Source organism: Cebidichthys violaceus, unplaced genomic scaffold (genome assembly GCF_023349555.1).
Source record: "Cebidichthys violaceus isolate CVI_PGR_0920_01 unplaced genomic scaffold, fCebVio1.0.p SCAF_16, whole genome shotgun sequence".
NCBI lineage: Eukaryota > Metazoa > Chordata > Actinopteri > Perciformes > Stichaeidae > Cebidichthys > Cebidichthys violaceus.
The window spans coordinates 9,371,975-9,393,024 of record NW_027176329.1 but is presented as its reverse complement, the minus strand read 5'-3'; the positions used below and the strand labels follow the sequence as shown (position 1 = coordinate 9,393,024).

Here is a 21,050-nt window from a genome sequence, read left to right as displayed (position 1 = left end):
TTGTTCGGAAGTGGAATTGAGATACATGTTTGTTTCAGTTATTCACAACCGGCATCCTTAACTAATGGATGTCTCAGTGTTGGTCGACTCTTGAACCGTTGCTTTAAACATCTAACTGAAAACAGGAACACACCATATAGGTCTTTGGGGGTAAAGCACTGCGCTGAGCTGAGCTTTGAAAGCCATTCAAGATCAAACCAAACCAGTTTGGACTGTTGCAAAAGAAGAAGAAAAAAATCACCTACAGCAAAGTCATCATGCCAGAACAAGTAGGGCTGATAATTCCAAGAGGTCCATTTTTAAACCTGGAGTGGTTTGTTGGAGGGGGATGACTGGATTCACATAGAGCTGACCACTGGCATGCACACACAGTCAACAGTCAAGTGCATATGCACATTTGCACACACTCAAGTACGTATGTCCACACGTAAAAGTACAAATGCCCACATGCACAAAAGAGATCGTTCCCCACTCTGGGCATTGCATGTGCACATACGTACATGTGCACAAACGCACACAAACGGGGGGCAGTGAAAGGAGGACTGAGACTGGGTTGGGACAGGCAGCTGAGTCACACTTCCTTTAGTGCCAGCACAGCTCTGTCCCACATTCCACCGAAACAACCTCTGGTATGTGTGTGTGTGTGTGTGTGTGTGTGTGTGTGTGTGTGTGTGTGTGTGTGTGTGTGTGTGTGTGTGTGTGTGTGTGTGTGTGTGTGTGCGCGCGTGCATGTTTGCACGCGAGAGCGTCAATCTGACTTGGGTGGGAAACGGAGGGAGGGACACACGAGTGTGTGCTGGAGTGTGTTTTAGCCCGTGTCGTAGCAATTTGCTTGGAATTGCAAGTGTGTCCGTCAAAAGTTTGGACGTCCTGTATATGTGGGCATGCGTTTGTCTCTTTGAGGATTCAACAATTGAGTTCCAAACTGTGAGAAAGTCTACACGGATGTGGGGCCTCTCTCAGACCATTAACACAACACAGTTCAACCTTTTCGATTGGAGGAATGTCAACAAGCAGGCGCTCTCGCCCCCCCATTCACTCGAACCATGACTCACCCCGACACTATCCCAGCCATGCAGATGCAGACTTGTATGATATTTGCTCAAATTCCTTAGAGAACCAGTTCCCAACTCTTCTCAGATAGTCATTAAAGGAGGTTTTCTTTTTTTTCTTTTTTTTTACACAATGGCATGTTTGATAATGGAAGTGGAGAGAGGAGAGGAGGTTGCTTGGGGGTAGAAGCTTTGAAGTTTTATGACTCATAAAACAGACATTCTGAGGTTGGATTTGCACTTTCCTGACCTGCAACATAAGGTAACCGGGTGAATTGGAGTTGTCATGGTTCAGTGGGGCTTCAACTAACGCTTATTGCAATAATAAAAACAGACCTAAATTTCAAGGTAAAGTCTTTAGATTGCTTGTTTTTTTCGGGCCAAAAGTCCAAAATTAAGAGTATAAAAATGGCAATGAATTTATTAATGGATCAATCGCCTATTTGTGCAGACGATATTTCTTAGACATATTTGTTCATTCCCAGAAAAATAAACATTACAATTAGATACCAACCATTTTTAAAAGGTAATTAAACCACCAGTGGAAATGTCTGGTTCGTTGTACCTGAACTGCAAATAAACAGCGTTTTCTCATCCTCTCTTGTTCTGCACTTTCCCTCAATCACGCTTTCATTAGCTTTCTTTCACTGTTTCTCCCAGGTGCCCTTTAATCTCTAACAGGTGGCCTTTTAAAAAGCCACCATAATCACCTGCAGAGAGGGAGCGAGAGCGAGTGTATTTTCTGTTCATTGCCATCAAAGGGCTCTGCCTTGCCTTCCGCCTTAAGGCAAAGTTGGACAGGTGCCAGATTGTGAAAACACACATATCCACACCAAAGCTTTTTACAGCTTATTGTGTCAGGGTGAGGTAAGAAGTACCTTAACCTGGCCAACTTGCACACACACCTCACTGGTATCTGATTGTGCCTGGTTTTAAAAGGAACACTATATCCTCTGCACATAATGCATAACGGTACCGTTAGGATGGCCTATAGCACACATGCTAGAAACAGTGCCTAGAACCTTTAAAAAAGGACAGACGCAACAACACTGGAGTGTTTGTATTGAAATTGAAATGTTTCCACTGTTAGGTATTAGGCAGTCGTGGTTGACCTGCAAATAGCTAAAATGCACCATGTAATAAAAAAGCCATTAAAAAAAAGTAAAAAAATGGCAACATCATTTTAGGAATAAAATGTTTTACAAATCCGGCCATGAACGACGTATAAACAACACCCTCTGTGAAAACCTTCAGAATATAGACAGGAATTAAACTAAAAAGTTTGGTTTAGGTAAGTGCTACTAAAGTGGAGATTTCGGGCCCAAAGAAAAAGGCCTTTAAAGATATGTATTCTAAAATTATATACATTTTGATACCACTAAAGGTGAAAAGGGGAAACGGTCAGGGCTCCTCGGTGTCTGACACCGATGCACAGAGGCACTATTTACGATTACGATGGGCAGTAAAACTTTACGCACTAAACTGTCTTAGTTCACATGACTCCCTTGTCATTTTTTAAAATCCAGAATGCTCCCCGACTGCTGATTTAAAGCACTTTTTGGCAAATGTAAGGCTGGTATATGCGTTATGGCAAAACCGGTTGATCCCTACATCCCGATTTATTTGTCATCCGTCTGTGTACCACATGACTACAGTCTCTTCACCCAGCGTCACCCTTTGCCACTGGAGCCTAAATATCCCCACTAAGTCACACATGCAGAGTCGTTGTGTGTGTGGCTGTGCATGTCAGGGTGTGAGGACGGTTGGGGAAGGAAGCATAAATTACAGGCAGGGCTGCTCCTCCTGGCACTCAGCCCTACCTCAGAAAGACTGTTCTTATCTACTCCCGACACACACACACACACACACACACACACACACACACACACACACACACACACACACACACACACACACACACACACACACACACACACACACACACACACACACACACACAACTACAGTCTGGCTAGATCCCAGGTCACTGTTGAATACAAGACTCCCTTCCATAGACAGGCAGTTGAACCTCTTTTTTTATTTTTATTTTTTTTAGAAAAGTGGTCCGTTATTAGTTTGGCTCTCCAGTGTGTGAAGTTCGTTAGACCACAAACTGACAAATACCTATACCAAGAAGCAGGATCTTGACTTGCATGCTGCAACCACAGCAGCCAGCCTGTCATTTCTGTAATGGTTTGATAAGTCAACCGAAATGTGATTACGCAACGCAGCTGACAGGTGCCATTTTGAGAAAACATTGAAACGTTTAACAAACACTCAAATAACTGATTGTGTAATGACGGCAGCAGGTCTTTGTGGATTATACCTCAAACTAGAATTTCCGCCTCACCAACAGGGCAAGTTGGAGTTTAAATCCAAGTTCGTCCAGACTCATAACGTGAAGTGAAGACTTTGAAGGAATTTAATAAAAGTGTATTTTTTGGCGAAATGGAAGTAATCACTATATTGACATGCATGATTCCAGTGAATCATTTCCAGTGAGAAACATGCTGTTTTCACAGGAGTACAGCGGACTGAAAGAGAGCTTCGTCACATGCAGGCGGCAACCTCCGGTTCTGAAAAGTGAAGCCAATGTAGAAGTGTCTTAAACTTGCATTCTTTCAAATAGCCATCAGGGGGCGACTCCTCTGGTTGCAAAAAGAAGTCTGATTTTATAGAAGTCTATGAGAAACTGACTACTTGTCACTTGCTTTATTAACTCAGTAAACATTGCAAACACAAGTTTCTGGTATCAATCGTAAGTTTCATGTCTTCATCGATACAGAATGATTTTGTAAATTATTGTCCTATTTAGAGAAAAACGGACAATAAAGCAGGGTGGGCTTTAGGGCGTGGCTACCTTGTGATTGACAGGTCACTACTGCAGTGTTGTCTGGAAGTTGTCCGTGTTAATTGAAACATTTATGGTCGCCTAAAAATATCTTATTCAGCATTCTGCTGTACTGTTGTACCCTCTGGTGTCACTTCTGGTCCCACAAAAACAAGATGTCAACGGCCAAAAAGACGACTCAAGGCTTCAAAACGTCAGTCCAACGAAACAATGGGTGACATGATCACAGTGACTACGTCCACTTCTTTATATACCGCCAATGGTCACATGGTGCAACGACAATCACCTGAAGCTCAATATCAGCAAAACCAATGAGCTTGTGGACTACCAGAGGAACAGGAAGCTCTCTGTCCTGGCTGTCATCCAGGGAGAGGAAGGGAAGAGGGTGGTCTCACACTTTTGGACCCCAAATACCTTCCAGTATCCATAAAAAACTGGACTGGACTCAGACACACGAGCAGATTATTCTTCCTGAAGAGACTCAGATCGTTCAGTGTGTGCTACAGGCTCCTGCAGATCTTCTTTCAGTCTGTAGTAGCCAGTTCTTCGTGGTGGCGTGCTGTGGCGGTCACATTCTCAACTTGCAGCACAGAAAGATCTACACGTCACTGCAGTTTCAAGGTGGACATCCAAGATTAGTGTCAATTCCATATCCGACCAAATGTGAAACACAGTTTTGGTATTGAATAATGGTCAGGAAAGTGTTTTTGCAGAACATTATGCAGTCACAGTTAAGTTGACCTTTTTGATGAAAATGTCATCACTTAATCTATTTATCCTATTAGACATTTGTGTGAAATTGTCCAAATAATCCTATGAAATCTTAAGGTATGGTCATAAACGTGATTTGTGAGGTCACAGTGACATTGACCGTTGACTACCATCCTTGAGTCCAGGTGGACATTTGAGCCAAAGTTGAAGAAATTCCTTCAAGCCACCGAGATACCGCGTTCACGAGAATGGGACGGACAGACAGCCCAGCGCAGTCTTGGATTCTGGGTTAAAGCTCAAATACAGACAACATCAGCCGCAGATCTGGGACATCTCTGCACACTTGAATACTTCAGCATTCATGCAAACAGTAAAACCACTTCATAGGAAAGGGGAGATGACAGAAACCTTTTAGTGATATTAGCTCTGTATGGAGACCTAGTCACAAGGATGTGAGCATGTGGATGTGTGTATGCACATCCCTGAAGCTCACTGATCATAATCTGTTGTTGAACAGTAAATGTGGAAAACCTCAGTAAAGGCCTCGGAAGACTCTTATGATCCATATGACACCAGGGTTATTGTGGTGAGTAAGACTTGACCCCAGTTTAATACACTACATTGATGCATGTGCAAAACGATTTACGCTGCTGTAAATTGTGTAAAATGAGTTTAAAGGTTTCAGTTTACTTTCTTCTCCCTACGTATGACAACTTTAAGAGAAATGGTCACACACAATGCAAAGTCAGTTCAGTAATAGAATTCATACAAAGCTACAATTAGTGCACAAAAGCACAGTATATGGCACATAAGGGGCTGGCTTGTATGTATCAGAGATATTGTTCTGTTGCATGTCAGTGAGTGTGTGACAGTTTCCATGTACGATACACCAGTCACCAGATACATGAGTCAGTTGCTGAGGTGTATGCTTTTGTGTGTTTTCAATGCAAAAGCAGCATAGTGAAGGAGGAACATACAGCGGAGCATTAAAGATCGACTAAAACTACTGCTTGGTTAGGACAAAACAAGAACCCTTCCCATAGAAACCTGCTAACATGAGCATGTCAGACAGAAAAACAATGTTCAACAAAATCTTAATTTAGTTTGATTATCAGGGTAGAATGCTGATGTTTTTGATTGAAAGTTTTGTGTGCGACTGGACAAATGTGGTTGGAAGTGCGTGTGAGTGTGTGGTTGCTGGTTTTAATCCCTCCATTTCATGTAGTTGTCAAATTACGTACAGTATGAGGGGTTACACTAGGGCTGGGCGATAATCCAGTGTTATCATTTAAGATGTTTCATTGGAGTGGTCGTATTGTCATGAAATCATAGAGACAATTACGTTGTCTGAACTGAAAATAAGCAGAAATTTGTCAGAAAATATGATCAAACTCAGTTAAATCAAACTGTCTTAATCTGATTATTCTGTATTTTTGTGTATGCATGTAGACATAATTTCATGTTCATTTTGCACAAAAATTCTTGATTAAATGAGAATATACTCAACTACTTAATTCACACAGGAGTCTACAGAAATAGGCTTCACCATGTGGTTATTTCTTAAAGACTATATTTATTAAACTACCAGAAAACATGATATATTGTGAGATATATATTGTTTTAGAGATTTGAAATTACATATATATATATATATATATATATATATATATATATATATATATATATATATATATATATATATATATATATATATATATATACATACATACATATACACACTGGGATTTTGGCCTTGTCGCCAGGCCCTAGATATCACCATAATTCTCTTTGCTCTCACCTTCTCCTGAACATCTCAGCGAAGATGCAGCCGACACTCCACAGGTCCACTGGTGTGGCGTAACTGGACTGGAGGAGCACCTCTGGGGCTCTATACCACAGTGTCACCACCTACAACACACAGCAGACAAACATTAAGAGGGTTAAACTTGCAAAGACTAAAAAAATAAATCACTCCCAACTTTTTGCGTGTACCTGCCTGCAGCATTAAGTAAATGTCGCCATGTTGGGGGGGGCCTCACACTCGCATGCACACACACGCAGGGTTAATACTTCTCTGCCCTCATCTTAAGCTTACATAAGACATGAAATCATATCTGGCAGGACACATCTCCCTGCTCCCATTTTGGTGTACTCGCATCACACAATCTTTCCACAGCAATCCACCAGCGACACAAAATACTATCTATACACGCTCAGTAGTACCAGTTACAATAACAAACAATACAATGTTTCACTGGATTAAACCTGGCAGAGGTCTCATGTACGTGAAGTGATAGCGACCCCCCCCCCCCCTTCTTCCTTCCATCTTGCATCAAGCAACCCTGCACCCACCTGAGTTATTACAGCAGCCATTTTGTGCCACTTCACACCAAGCCTGGTTTCCAAATTTGTCCCTGTAACTCTATTGGGAGCTCTGAGTTTGTGCGTGTGTGTGTGTGTGTGTGTGTGTGTGTGTGTGTGTGTGTGTGTGTGTGTGTAGCCATAGCCTGCAGGAAAGCAGCAGCATTGTTAACAGCTACAGTAGGGAAAGCCTCCAGACAAAACTCAGTGACCCCTAGTAGGAGAGTGGACTGGTTCCAGGTGCTTTCCTAAACTCCAGATTTTTCCAACAGCTTTTGGCTGCAGTTCCTCCCTCAGGCACTGCAGAGTGCTTATCGGGATCCTAGAGTCTGAGGCGAATGTTTGTAAGCAAAACGAGTGCGGTGTCACTTAGATATCTTTATTGCATGCTCTGCGGGAGTACGTGGAAATGATACCCTGAGCTTTTAGTTGTTGTCCACAAGCCTGCATTTGTAATATGAGTGCAATGATCCTAAAATGATGTCGATAGACAAATATGAACTAGTGCTCAAGTGCCCTCTGAGAAATTACTTTGAGTAAGCAGTCAAGTAACATTATGGTTTATAGCCTTTTGGACAACATTTCCTTCACTGGGGAGGTTGATTTTAGTAATACACGTCCCAGTGATTTTCCTCCCTGCACTTCAGTAAGTAGACGTGTACATCGCTGCCTAATGTAATTTCCATTGGTTAAAAAAAGTTGTGTTTTAGCCATGCTAGCAGCGTGGCTGTGTGGATGTCAATGATGGTCCGTCGGTCGGTCCACCACTTTGTTCCTTAATCTTGTTAAATGTATAAAAACGATAAACTTAGTTTGGTTGCAGGGCAATGCTTCATAACCCACCCATAACATGTACATAACAACATAATAATTCCATTACAAAGGGGCATTATTCATAATTGTAGCTTGAAAGGAAGTTTACGTCATCAGAGGCAAACTCTGAAACTGCCCAAAACATTACCCCGAGCTGGATTCTTAAACAAGGCAGTCAACAGAGACAGATAAGAGGAATAAAGAGTTTGGTCACATTTTTTCTTCTAAACTGAATGACACTATTAATAGAGCCGGGGCAGCATTTTGCAGATGTGTGATACTTTCTCGTCTCCTGCTTCCTGCTTCAGTGGAAATAGGGAGGAAGTTGAGGCTAGTTGGCTGAGATGTGTCGGCTGTGCCACGTGACCAGAAATGAGACTGCTGAGAATGAACTGATTGACCGGTAGGGTCATTGAAGATTTTAAGAACAGTGAAACCTCACAGAAAAACATGAATGAAAGTTGCAGAGCTGCTCATATAGTCAGGCAACAAAAGGTCTGTTTTTTTTCAACGTAGGAAAATTCAAGGCTGCATGGGCTTTCACTTTTGTAGGAATCGCTTCTAATTTGGGTTCTCTTTTTTAGGTTCTCTGAAAGTGTGCAGGCTCAAATCTATGTGACTTCTGTCTGCTGCATGGAGTTAGCAGGCCTGCAGAATCAAAAGTCAGCGCTGGTTTGAACACGAATGCACACGTAGAGCCTTCTAGGAAGAACCACAGAGCTAGAGCTCGGGGTATATCCGCAGAGTTACTCGAAAACCTGGCCACAACTGCAGATTAAGGCCTGTATGTCACACACACGCACACACGCACACACAGAAATAGATGTTTTAAGCAACACCCTAACAACTTGCACTATAGGAAATAGTTTTTGCAGCAGTGCATCTATACATGCATTAAAGCATAAGACAGCCATTATTCTGTTCTATTTATTCGTCAATGAATATAATGAAAAAAATATCATCAATGCATTAGTACTTATCTCCATACTTTTTGACTCGGGACACTTCTTAAAAAAAAATAAAAAATACACATATTATAAATATAAACTTTCATTATTTAAAGGCCAAGTAATCACCTAAACCAATAGAGTCCTTTACCTTATTTTGTGCATTTGTTGGTGAATATTTTCAGTTTGTTTTAGATCAACACACATTTGTTCTGTTGCAGTAGTTTGTGTCTACAGCACCCATGATTTATCATAATGAAGCAACATGTAACCCAGTGTTTAAGTTTTTGGACAACATTGGAGGTCTATGGCAGAGGGGAATATGCTATGTCAGGCTTTGGAAACACAGGTTCTTTTTTAGTATGATCAATAAATTATTGGTTTTGAATAGGATTAAAATATCCTACTGTTTTACACTGTGACTGTTTGCACCCATCCTCTCTCACCACTTAGAAACAAGTGCCAAGCATTAGTGAAATTAGTAACTCTCCGCCCCTCAAATGGCTCATCTCAAACCTCCGATTCTGACTTTCAGGGTGCTCATTTTCATCTCCAAACAACATTTCCACTGTCAGTCCTGCTTTACACTGAGCAATCCTCACCCTTTTCTCGCTCTCCATTAACTGCCTCTCTTTCTCCGTCTGTTTCTGTGAGCCCATGAGTCTGTAAAACACTCTGAAATGCAGTTAAGTCTACAACAGTTGGAGAGCCTGTAATATCCATGAATGCATTTTGAACACACAGTTTCATTCTCCATAAAATACTCAACTGTCTCTGTGTTAAGGAAGTCTCAAGTCTGCTTATATTTAATATCTCAAAACTAATACTCTTACAAAGGACTATGCTTTGAGTTGTGGCTGTAACGCACAACCTAATAACAGTTTTCATGGAGATGATTATAACTACACAGACTTGTGTAAAGAGAAACATTCCCCGATTGCAATGTGGTTCTGAGCTTTTTTCTGTCCTTTTCCTTCCTCTTCTTCCGACCACGTTTGCATTCCTTCTTCCTTAGTCTCTTTCTCACCCTTCTTATTCTCTGTTCTGCTTCACATATCCCTTCATTACCCACTCCTGCTCTCCCTCCTCTGTACAGGCTGCATGAAAACAGAGACACACACAAACACACAGTATGTAGGACAATCAGGCACAAGAGAGTGAGTCAGCCCTTAACTGTGCAATACAGTGTTTTGCTCTTAGGTCAGCTGCTTTGAATTTTCAATCCGTCTCTCTGCCTATCTGACACCCTTCTTTCCTTCCGCATGGTAACAGAAAAAGCTAGAGGAGGCCAGATAAAGCCTAGGGAGAGAGAGAGAGAGAGAGAGAGAGAGAGAGAGAGAGAGAGAGAGAGAGAGAGAGAGAGAGAGAGAGAGAGAGAGAGAGAGAGAGAGAGAGACTCTCCAGATTAAAGGACAACATTCTGGGAATTCCTTTCTGCTGAGAGCATCCTCCCCCTCACCAACACCACCATCCTCCTCCTCACTGCGGATCCCTGCTCTGCCTCAGGAGGAAATGGCTTCTCCTGCCCCAAGAGGACCTCCTGACCTCTTGGGGCGGACCTCCAAACTTGTCTCACTTGCAACATCCGGACCTGTACCACCAGCACACTGTGCAGGCGCAGCGGTGGAGTATGACAATGGGGTGCATGCATGTGAGCGCGGGGGCGTATTGGTTTTGTGTTATGTGCGAGTGCTTGCACGTGACTAAGTGAGCACCTGCTTTTGCATGGACTCATGTGCTTCAGTGCCAAGTGCTGCATTTCTGCAAATGTATGCACGTTATCTGTAGGGTATGTTTGACCTTTGTGTTTTATTCCAACTTATTTTCATATAGTGTTGGCCATCTTTCTTGTGGGTAATACAACACTGTACTCACCAATTTAAAAAGGTATCTTGTGGAGTTTTTGACCACTGATTTCTATGAAGCAACGATTTTGTGAGTTGGTCCCCAAGGACGCATAGGCAATGTACTGCCAGGGGACCATTAGCCTAGCTTAGCATAAATACTGGAAAGAAGGGAAACAGCTAGCCTAGCTCTGACAAATATTAAAACATCTCCCTTGCAGCACTTCTAACGCTTACCAATTAATACAATGAGATGTAATGTGTTCGTTATTTAATGGAGCTACTGGTATGTGGACTTCTTAAACTTTGGAAAGAGCTAGGCTAAGCTAATTGCCCCCCTGGCAGAAACTTTATAGTCAACAGACAGTCATGAGAGTGGTATCAATCTTCTTATCCAACTCTTTTATAGTCTGAGAAAAACACTTAAGGGGTTCGACTATCAACAGGTTGTCAACAAGGCAGCCGTTTCAAGGAAAGTTCTTTGCCCCATCAGATTTGGTTGTAGTAATGTTGCTGTGTTCCCAGATCTCAGCAATGACTTTGATGAGCACAAAAGGTATAATTTCCCATTGAAATGATGGCCCAAAATACAAAAATAATACCCAAGATGCAATAAACCTGAATAAATAATGAGAATTATGTACATTCTTCATCCCTCCTCAACTCTCACCACCTCTACATGACAAACATTTTCCTGTCACTCTCCATGTGGACTCCAGAGAGGGTCCTTCACGGTGACCTGATGCCATGAGGATGAGGCCAGGGGCTTAAGGCTGCTGGGCCAGAGGCACTGGGGCTGATGGAGCTTGGCCGGGGGCCCGTGTTTACATTCCCTCTCACTGAGGAAGCCCAGGATGAAAGAGCACCACTGCACACACAGACACATAACATCTACACACATATGCACACTTAACAGACAAGGTATTTTGGATGCACCAGAGACCAAATTACAGTTGTATTTGAGTCAATAAGAGCAGGATTGGAAGTTTTAACTTTCAGCAATTACTGAATAAAGTGGAATACACGTTCAGTGCAGTTAACTCCTTCTGGAAACGGCTCGACTGTTTCGTGCTTCAAGTCTTAAGCTCAAATTTGATTTGATTCCTGAAAGCAACTGGTCACAAATTTAAGTCTTCCTGCATGAATCCAAGGGAAGAAAATGGACAAAGGCTTAAGAGTGTATAGGCAAGCCACATATGGGAGAGGGAGAGCGGATGTTATAATAATAATAATATGAGCAAAACTATGCACTGTGAGAGTACAGTGGAGCTGAGGCTGTAATGTTGTGTCTCCAGAGAGGCCCCATTCGAAACTCTAGCAGTCAGCCATGTTGTAAACACCATTACTTCACTACTCCCTCACTTTCCCTCTTTCTTTCTCTTGTACTGCAAAAAAAGGACAATTTACAGTCCCAACAATACAGCTGCACCAGGCCAAGAAAGGAAGTAAAGAAGAGGAGAAAGAAGATTTTAAAAAAGGAGACATGGGGGTAAATGTAGAGGCTGAGGGAGGGAGAGACAGAGCTACAAGGCTAGAAGGAAAAGTGCAAGAGCAGCACACAAACTGTATACAGTAATACAGAAAAAAGGGGCACTACAACTGTTGCCAAAGTATGCACAGTGTACAGGAATGCTGCATGGGGCCCTCGGCGAGCGAAACAAAGACAGCACAGTCAGGGGCTCTCTCTCCCCAGTGCTACCACATCCGCACATCATTAGCTGGAAAATTCCTGATATATGCTGTAATTCTTTCTCTTCCCCCCCCCCTCCTCTTGCCGGTACAGACAAGGCTTTAATATTCAGATGCCGGTGTGTGCACATGCAACACACACACACACACACACACACACACACACACACACACACACACACACACACACACACACACACACACACACACACACACACACACACACACACACACACACACACACACACACACGTTAGTACCCCCTTTTCCCCACCTGGAGCATTGCCAAGAGACCATCAACAATTAATGCAGTCAAGGGCAGAATAATGCATGCGTGTGTGTGTGTAGGGTGGTGATACCGCTGCTTCACTAGGAGTACACACAGAAGAAATTAAATAAGAACTGCACTGTGCATGTGAAATGTGTATCTACTATATGTTCCGTGCAAACATTAATAACAATGTAATCGTCTGCCTTTGAACGTGTGTACGTACAGTATATCCCTCTTCATATGCGTGTGTGTGTGTGTGTGAACTGTGTGTGTGTGTGTTTGCCTATGTCAAATTGGGGCCAGCCCCTTTGCTCCAGCCGGCTGCAGTCAAAGCATAGAGGATGACTTTTCCTTTTTTTTCCCCATGCGGAGCTGTTTGAGGAGATATCTAAACATTCCCAGAGTGCGCTGCACGTGCTCTCCTGCGTGCAGTGCAAGGGTTTTCCCCCTCTCCCTGCTGCTACTTGCCTGCCTTTTTCTCTGTCTGTCTGTCCAGAGCAGAAACAGATTGTCTGGCAAAAGAAGAGATTCACAGACACGACTGTCCACTTGGTCACCACAGAGAAATTTCAGTTTCATCAGTGTGTGTTGTGAACCCTGTTGCATAGTGAGCTACTGATGCTTGCATGCATGGCAGCACAGCGTAAAGATTATGGGAGTCGTGAGGCCCGCATGTTTGTTCAGCAAAGAGGTTTTCTTAAAATTGTTGTCTTAAAACTGTTAAAATACATAAAGCTTAATTCATTTTAATCAAGAGCCAAAGGAACTGTCATCAAGAAACATGTGGTTTGCCAACTTAACAAGATAGTGACCAAAATGAAGATGAGCTGCCTTTTATCACTATATTGTAATAATCAACACGCTACCCTAACCCATACCCACATATTTTAACTCCTATTCATAGTCAAACATGGGCCCAAAAACAAGAGACACGTTCATAGTGAAAATAAAAGTCCTGCCTGAATAGACTGACTGCTCTTGAAAGCTCTGTATTGTAAAAGCCGGTCTGCTGTTTGAGTGTGGGCAGGAAATCTGGTTTCAATTTGTTTAATGTCGTCTGAGATATGGGTGTCTAATTCTGGTAAGCGTAGTGGGAGGGCTATAAGCAGATGAACTAGGGGAAGAAATGGGAAAATACCTTTGATCAGGTAACAATTTCACTCCCCTGCAACAACAGAATTTAAAGGAAACCATGACGGTGACTGTACATACAGTCACCAGATTCTATTTTTAAAAAAATAAAAATAATAGTGAAATCAATTGGTTTATTTCAGGATATAAAAAGGAAATTTAGAAGCCATTTCATTTACTGGAAAATACTTCAAAAAGGACCCGACTTGAGGAGTCTAAAATTTCCTTTGGCTTACTCAATAACAGACTCACTGAAGATAAGCTCAGAGTCAAAAAACATTTTCACCACTAATAAGCTTATCTTGTCATCTCCTGTGACTTACGGCAACCCCTCAGTATATTTTGGTTTTGATCTAGAAAAACACCAGAGTTCGACAACAAGTGCCTACACACTAGTCTGGTGGCATTCCCCTTGAGTTTCCCAAATCCAATTAGACAGGCAACAGCATGCACATGACATGCATGAGAGTGGAAGCTAATGGGTTTCATAGGACCATCCTGTCGGTCTTACCACAACCGACACCAATATGTGGCGGGTGAAGATGAAAAGAAAAACCATGATCCCAGTCTGTCCATTAGTGTTTCAGTACACTTCCATGTGCTTACCTCTGGGTTGATCAAGTTTTATGTCTGCTTTCTTAAGCCCAAAATTCAAAAAGTCAATCCGGTTACTGGAAGTTATGTTTTGAAAACATCACCTGACCTAATGTCTTATCCTCCGTATGCACAAAGCATCCCTTCTTACCACTAGGAGATGTAGATGAAGGTAAAAGCTCATAGCTAATTATGGTTTCATGAATTAAATCGTCTACAGTGATTGAATGACACGTGACCGATCTGCATCAGTAAATGTGAAATAAAATATTCCGCGATACACAGGAGATGAGGACAAAATTAGATTTAGGTGTATAGAGCTCATTTTAGTGCAATGAATAACTCTGACAAACAGCGGAGTTATTCCGATATTATCATCGCTTCAAACTGCATTTTTCCAATATGTAAGTAGGCGGTATTACAATCCGTTTGTGAACTGATTGGATCCTTATCCGTAGTTAACCAGTGTTTATTTTGTTTACGAAAGGATGTTGATGAAATATGCTCATCAACATCCTTTTTTTCCATGACCACGACGAGACGGTGACGAGATTAAACAAATTCTGAAGGTATCAACATGTTTTATCATTGATGAAAAAAGACTATTAAAATGTACTTTAAAAAATAAATATGTTATCAAGAATTCTCTCTTAATCTGGTTGATTAAAACATATTTTTGCTGATTGGCTCACGTAACGGGCCAGGTTGGTGGAACTGACTCACGTATCATTAATGAGCTCAGACAGGAGGACTCAGTAACAAAGCTGCATTCTTCATGATTCAACCTGTGTTCTTCATCAGGTGATAAGATAAAATCTTCTGTCAAACTAAAATGTCAAAATGATTGACTAGACTTCAATATAATCTGATGACTAAAAGGAGACATTCAACACAGGACTAAGATTCAGGACTCTTGACTAAAATTGAATTAAATGCAACTTTTCGTCAACTAAAATGTTAAAGTTGTTGTCGAATAAACCTAGAATGAAATTAGAATAAAAATGGCTAAAAAAACTTGAGTCTTTAAGTTAGGATGCTACTTTTAGCCTCAGGATGTTTTAGGAATGTGTCCCCCAACTTTGATTGCATGGGTCCAAGTCAGATGATGAAAGACTTCCTTCTATATATATATATATATATATATATATATATATATATATATATATATATATATATATATATATATATTAAGGGCATTTAATCAAATGTGCCCGAATTCAAACAAATTTTGTTCATTAATAAGTCAAATTTTAACACTGCATTACATGGCATTTCAGTATCACTGCACTCTTTGGCTGTATATTTCTGCTTTTATTCCAACTTCAAACACAAAATGGTTTTCCCTAAAGTGCTTTGGTAGAAACGGGATCTCAATGAGATGGACAAAAAAAGAAAAGAAAAGCCCCTTTTCAGCTTTTTTCTGGAATGTCAGATTAACCCATCAGCTTTTCCCATCTGCCTGTCACTCAAGATCGCACAATGAGCCTGTAGCCAGACTGGGGTCATTAAAAAACCATCAACAAAGCAACGGATCTCCAGGGACTGCCAGGGGCAGCCTAATCTGGACCCCCGTACCAACCCAATGGGTGGTCTCCCTCCCTCTCACTCTCTTTCAGGGAGGGTGAAATATGTGCAACAGGGTAGGTGGGTGATGGCGATGAGGCCATCAGTCACACGCAACCATGCATGTGCAAATGCACATGGACTCAATCGCACACGTTGTCATACACGCACACAAACCACTTTTTTTTGGTCAATGACACATTTACAACCCGACGTGTTGCGAGGTGAGAAAGCAAATTCATCACAAAAAGAGAAGTTCAAGCAACACTCATAAATCATCAGCAAAAAAGTACAAGAGGGCTACTTTCTGTTATTGACACTGGGAAAAAATGAGAAAGGGACTGTTTTTGAGAACTTTATGCAAATGCACACTTCAGCCATCTTGTCATTCTCGAAGTACTAAATGAATCACTTTGAAAGTGAGAGAGAAGTGTCTTGTTCGCTTAAGCAACTGCAGTTCTCCAAAGCCCATCTGTCTGTGGCATTAGGTGACTAAATAAGCAACTGCTGCTCTGTTGGGCAAAGAGGAAGATCCTCTTAAACGCTGTGGGTATTTGTGTACATGTGCGCTGCATACAGCGGAGAATATCTGCTTTTATTAGCAAGAGGAAACACTGAATGGATGAATGGAGATTGTGAGTTGGACTGATGGGGTGGGGGGCGTCCAGAGACAGGAACATTCATCTAGAACCGAAGATCCTGTGCTCCCTTTACAGCACTACTCTCCAGCGCATGCATGCACACACACACACACACACACACACACACACACACACACACACACACACACACACACACACACACACACACACACACACACACACACACACACACACACACACACACACACACACACAATCTAATTTTTGTGGCCCAATCTCTATAGCCAAGAAAGGAAATGAGCGTGTGAGTGGGTGCACAAAACGCTTTTAGTGTCCTTGTGTGTGCGTGAGTAGTTTCGGGGACTTGATATTTGTCGTTCATCTCTAAAGAGGTGAATTCCTGCGTTAAGTATTCAACCCTGGATAGAAAGTGTACCCGTTTAGTCATAAATGAAGTATAACATCTACATAAAGAAAAAACCTCCAATGAAACCACACACACACACACACACACACACACACACACACACAATTGTGTAACACTATGTAAATTCTTTCTATGGTTAGGCACGTCTTCCTCTTTGATAGTTAACTGTGTATCATCATCAATCTGAATGATAAACTGTAGAAATCAACTGGTGGAAATACTGACTAGTTTAATCTGAATCATAAAAATTACCCGTGACAATAATACAAAGAAATTATAGTTTAGGGCCTGGACTAGTCACACAATACTAAACTTTGAAACTCAACCGGTCGCAAAACAATCTGTCCTGACATTTCTTACACAGACATCAGTGCTTCTTAAAGGTACAAGATACGAGACTGGGAGCATTTTAATTGTCTCTCCACATGGTGAAGGCGATCCAGCGACTATTAAAAAGTAGTTATTTGACTCTATATTATTGCTCTGAATGTTGAACACAGCTAATTTAATAACTGCTGTCTTAATAACGACAGCTCCTGTGGTTTCAACCATCAATGATAAAAAATCTAAATTGGTTCCAATTAGAACTAATATTTCTCGGACATGCTCCTTTGACAATATACTTTAGATACTATAAAAGCTTCAAATTGGATCTATTCTTGTTGAGAGTACAAAATAATGACATAGTTACAATAAATATAAATATAAAAAAATATAAATATATAAAATATATATACACACACACACACATACATACATACACACACACACACACATTAATGTGTCGGCTCTAGAAGGGAGGAGCACCTGCTTGTGTCCACTCGCCCGGTTGCTCATCTCTTGTTGTTCAGTGGCAACAGCACTGTTGCATGTGTCCATCTGATGCTGAGAGCTGAATGGATACACAAGAACATTGCATTCTTTCCCAAAGGATGTTTATATTTACTTTAGATGGGCAGATGCTGCTCTACTGGATGAGCCTGACTTACGTTCCCATGAGCTTTGCTAACTTGGCATAATAAAAAATGGCCCTCTCCTGTGATCCTCATCCTCCTTCCCATCACTCAGACTGGGTGAGTAACCTTAACTTACAGTATATTTATTTAACACAGTATTTTGTATCAGTGTTATAGACTTTATATCTGTCCATTGTGATGTCAAGTCATTCATGTCTCTGTGAGGATACGTCACTGTAAACACATTCAGCAGTTTGACACCTCCAAAATAAAATCAAACAACTCGTACACGTTTGGAAATTGACAAGGCCTTTGCTGAAATTCATCTTTGAAAGGACTGACAATATCCAAACCCGAATGAACTCGAGGGGTCCAAACCAGTCAGGGTGATTAGCAAAAGAGTTAAAGTCATGGCTGCATATATCCGAGTGAATGTGAGAAAACCTTCCCCTGGTAAATACAGGTTCATAACAAGGTACTGAGCTTCTGCTGTCGGCTACCTTAATCTAAAAAGTCTCATCTCTTCCTCTTCCAAAGACTCCTTTCAGTCTCCCTCTCTATTTTATCTGGTCATCAGAGCCCAGAGCTCAACAGTTGGACATCAAAGTGCCGACAGTGGAAAGGGAGGGGTGTCTGTCTCTCCTCATCTGTCCCATCCCTGTCTGCGACAGCCACAGAGGGATTCATGAGACGAACCACGGGGGCCCTCGCCTCTCACTTTACACAGAGAAACCCTATCACTTGGCTCAGTGCTGCGGCGCTACCCACTGATGCCCCGTCAGTGCCCGCTACATCACATTAGAGCTTTTTATCTAACTCCCTGGAGATGGGAGGGTAGTTCAAGCCAGTGTGTGTGTGTGTGTGTGTGTGTGTGTGTGTGTGTGTGTGTGTGTGTGTGTGTGTGTGTGTCTTGATGAGAATGACGGCGTGAGTCTGAGTAAGGCAAACCTATAAATGTGCAATGATAAAAGCATACGCAATGTGCAGAGACATGCACACTTGCTGGTGTGTGCACATTGACTTGGCACTGCCTGGGTCAGTTATACACTATACGTGTATAAAAGAAGAAATTAATTGATAATGGGAGGAGAGAAAAGGATGACAACAATGGTGAAACGGGTACATAAAGTTTATTTCTGAGTTGTTGTTATTCTCACTTCTTTATGTTGATATTTCCTTTGTGTGTGTATTTTTTGTTCTCTCTCTTTGGTTATGTGTCATGTTCACTTTATAAGAAAAAGAGAGGACTGCTGAGTCAAGAGGGAAATGTAAACTATCAAAATCTGGTATATTCCCTTCATGAAAATATCACCGTTAAAAAGTCAATTGATGGTGGACAGGATAAGCATTCAGACGTTTTGTGGGTAGATTTTAGCTAAATGCAGTGAGTTGCCTCTCTGGAAAGAGGTAGAGCAGTGGAGATGGAATAAGGATGCAGATGTAGTACTCAGTGTTTAGCAAGGTAAACAGGTGCAGAAGAGCCCAACTCTGTTTGCATCAGGGCCTGAACTCCATATGACATCCCACACCAAAATATTAGATCATGTAATATTCCCCTATCCAAGTCTATTTGTGTCTATGACCCAGTTAAAACATCCCGTGACCCACTTTCAGGTCTCTTTTCATCAGGTGTGAAGCTACGGGCCCACGATGTTTTGGGAGTGTTTATTTTTAGGCACCCTGATGTAAAGGAACTATTAGACAAACCCTGTTGAGTTCAGAGATATGAACAACACAACTCACCACAGAGGTGAGCGCCATCTGGAAGCTGTAGATGCGGGCTAGACCAAAGTCGGCCAGCTTGATCTGTCCTCCGCTGGTGACCAGGATATTCTGGGGCTTCAGGTCGCGGTGTACCACGCGGTGCGAGTGCAGGAAGTCCAGCCCCTGGAGCAGCTGGTACATCATATCCTGGAATACAACGGGGGGGGGGGGGGGGGGGATTTTTGTAAACATGACATGGACAGAGAATTTATACATATCATATGCGGCTCTGTATGATGAATCTCACCCGATGAATTTGATTTCAGCCTTAATTGTCCTTTTAAAATGTCAAAAGACAGATGGCTTCATGACCCCACGCCTCCACATTTAACATGTGAATTCATTCCTCTGTCAAACCAGGCAACTAAAGGCCGGAATGACAAGACCCTGCAGTGAGAAGCTAAGTACAAAGCCTGAGACATTGTTGTATGGAGGGAGTTAACTAGAGGAGGCATGTGTCTTTTCTTGTCGACTGTGGCAGATGTTTGATAACCGACACACACGCACGATAGAGAGGCAGAAAGAGGCCCCGTTCTGTACAACCATGGATCTCTGTTTCTCAGCAGCTGTCCTGCTCGACTTAATTGGCACTCGTTCCCTTTTTATGACCAAAAGCGGATCTCAGAAATGGCCGTAGACACTGCATCCATAACACACGAGCAAAAGTAACAGGGATGAACTACGTCAAAACCAGCTTAGACTTGTTCTTTTCAAACCAAGACACTCTCAAACAGGTACCGCACCTGTAAACAAATAACAAGCCATTACAAGGGACTGTGGCTCCGTGGTTTTGGCTGAGCTTTAGTTTGGATAGTTGGAAAGAAAATGATGTCTAGGGAGAGTTGTTTACGATTAATAACAGACGCAAATTCATTAATATGGAGTTTATGTACACGTGCGCGCGCACACACACACACACACACACACACACACACACACACACCAAGACCTCACAAGTGACATGGACCTGAGCCCGCTGCTCTATTCACTGGCCCACCAGCTGGTGAGTGAGTCAAAGGGGTCTGCACACTCAAGCAGAAAACATTAGCAAACGGCGTGGGGCTGGCTGCTGTGCTGGCCACAGAGCAGGAGACAGGACGCCCCACACAATGCTGTGGCGATGGGGAGTGATGCGTTTGTGTATGTGTTTAGACACACAAACTGGATGTCCCTCTGGGTCTGTGTTAACATAATATGTGTGTTTCTACATTTCCATGTGTGTGTGTGTGTGTGTGTGTGTGTGTGTGTGTGTGTGTGTGTGTGTGTGTGTGTGTGTGTGTGTGTGTGTGTGTGTGCAAGCATGCACATGTGTGTGTGCCCTCTGACCAAGGGCAGGCAGGATGCATAAACAGACCTTCCTTTCTACATCTCCATCCAGCCATGACCCAGAGAGGAGGGCAGCAGGCAGACAGGGCCAGGCAGTTGGTTATTGTGTGTGTGTGTGTGTGTGTGTGTGTGTGTGTGTGTGTGTGTG

General features: G+C 42.2%; 1 protein-coding gene across 2 annotated transcripts in view; it reads right to left on the bottom strand.

Annotated features, from left to right (window-relative positions):
- The window catches only part of cdk6 (cyclin dependent kinase 6), a 34,086-nt gene that overhangs the window by 5,324 nt on the left and 7,712 nt on the right, over positions 1–21,050 (bottom strand). For both annotated transcript variants that reach the window (XM_068711078.1, XM_068711077.1), the window contains exons 4-5: positions 19,556–19,723; positions 6,413–6,522 (exon numbers count right to left, since the gene is read on the bottom strand). In XM_068711078.1, coding sequence (XP_068567179.1) covers positions 6,413–6,522; positions 19,556–19,723 — 278 coding nt within the window. The remainder of the gene's footprint in view (positions 1–6,412; positions 6,523–19,555; positions 19,724–21,050) is intronic.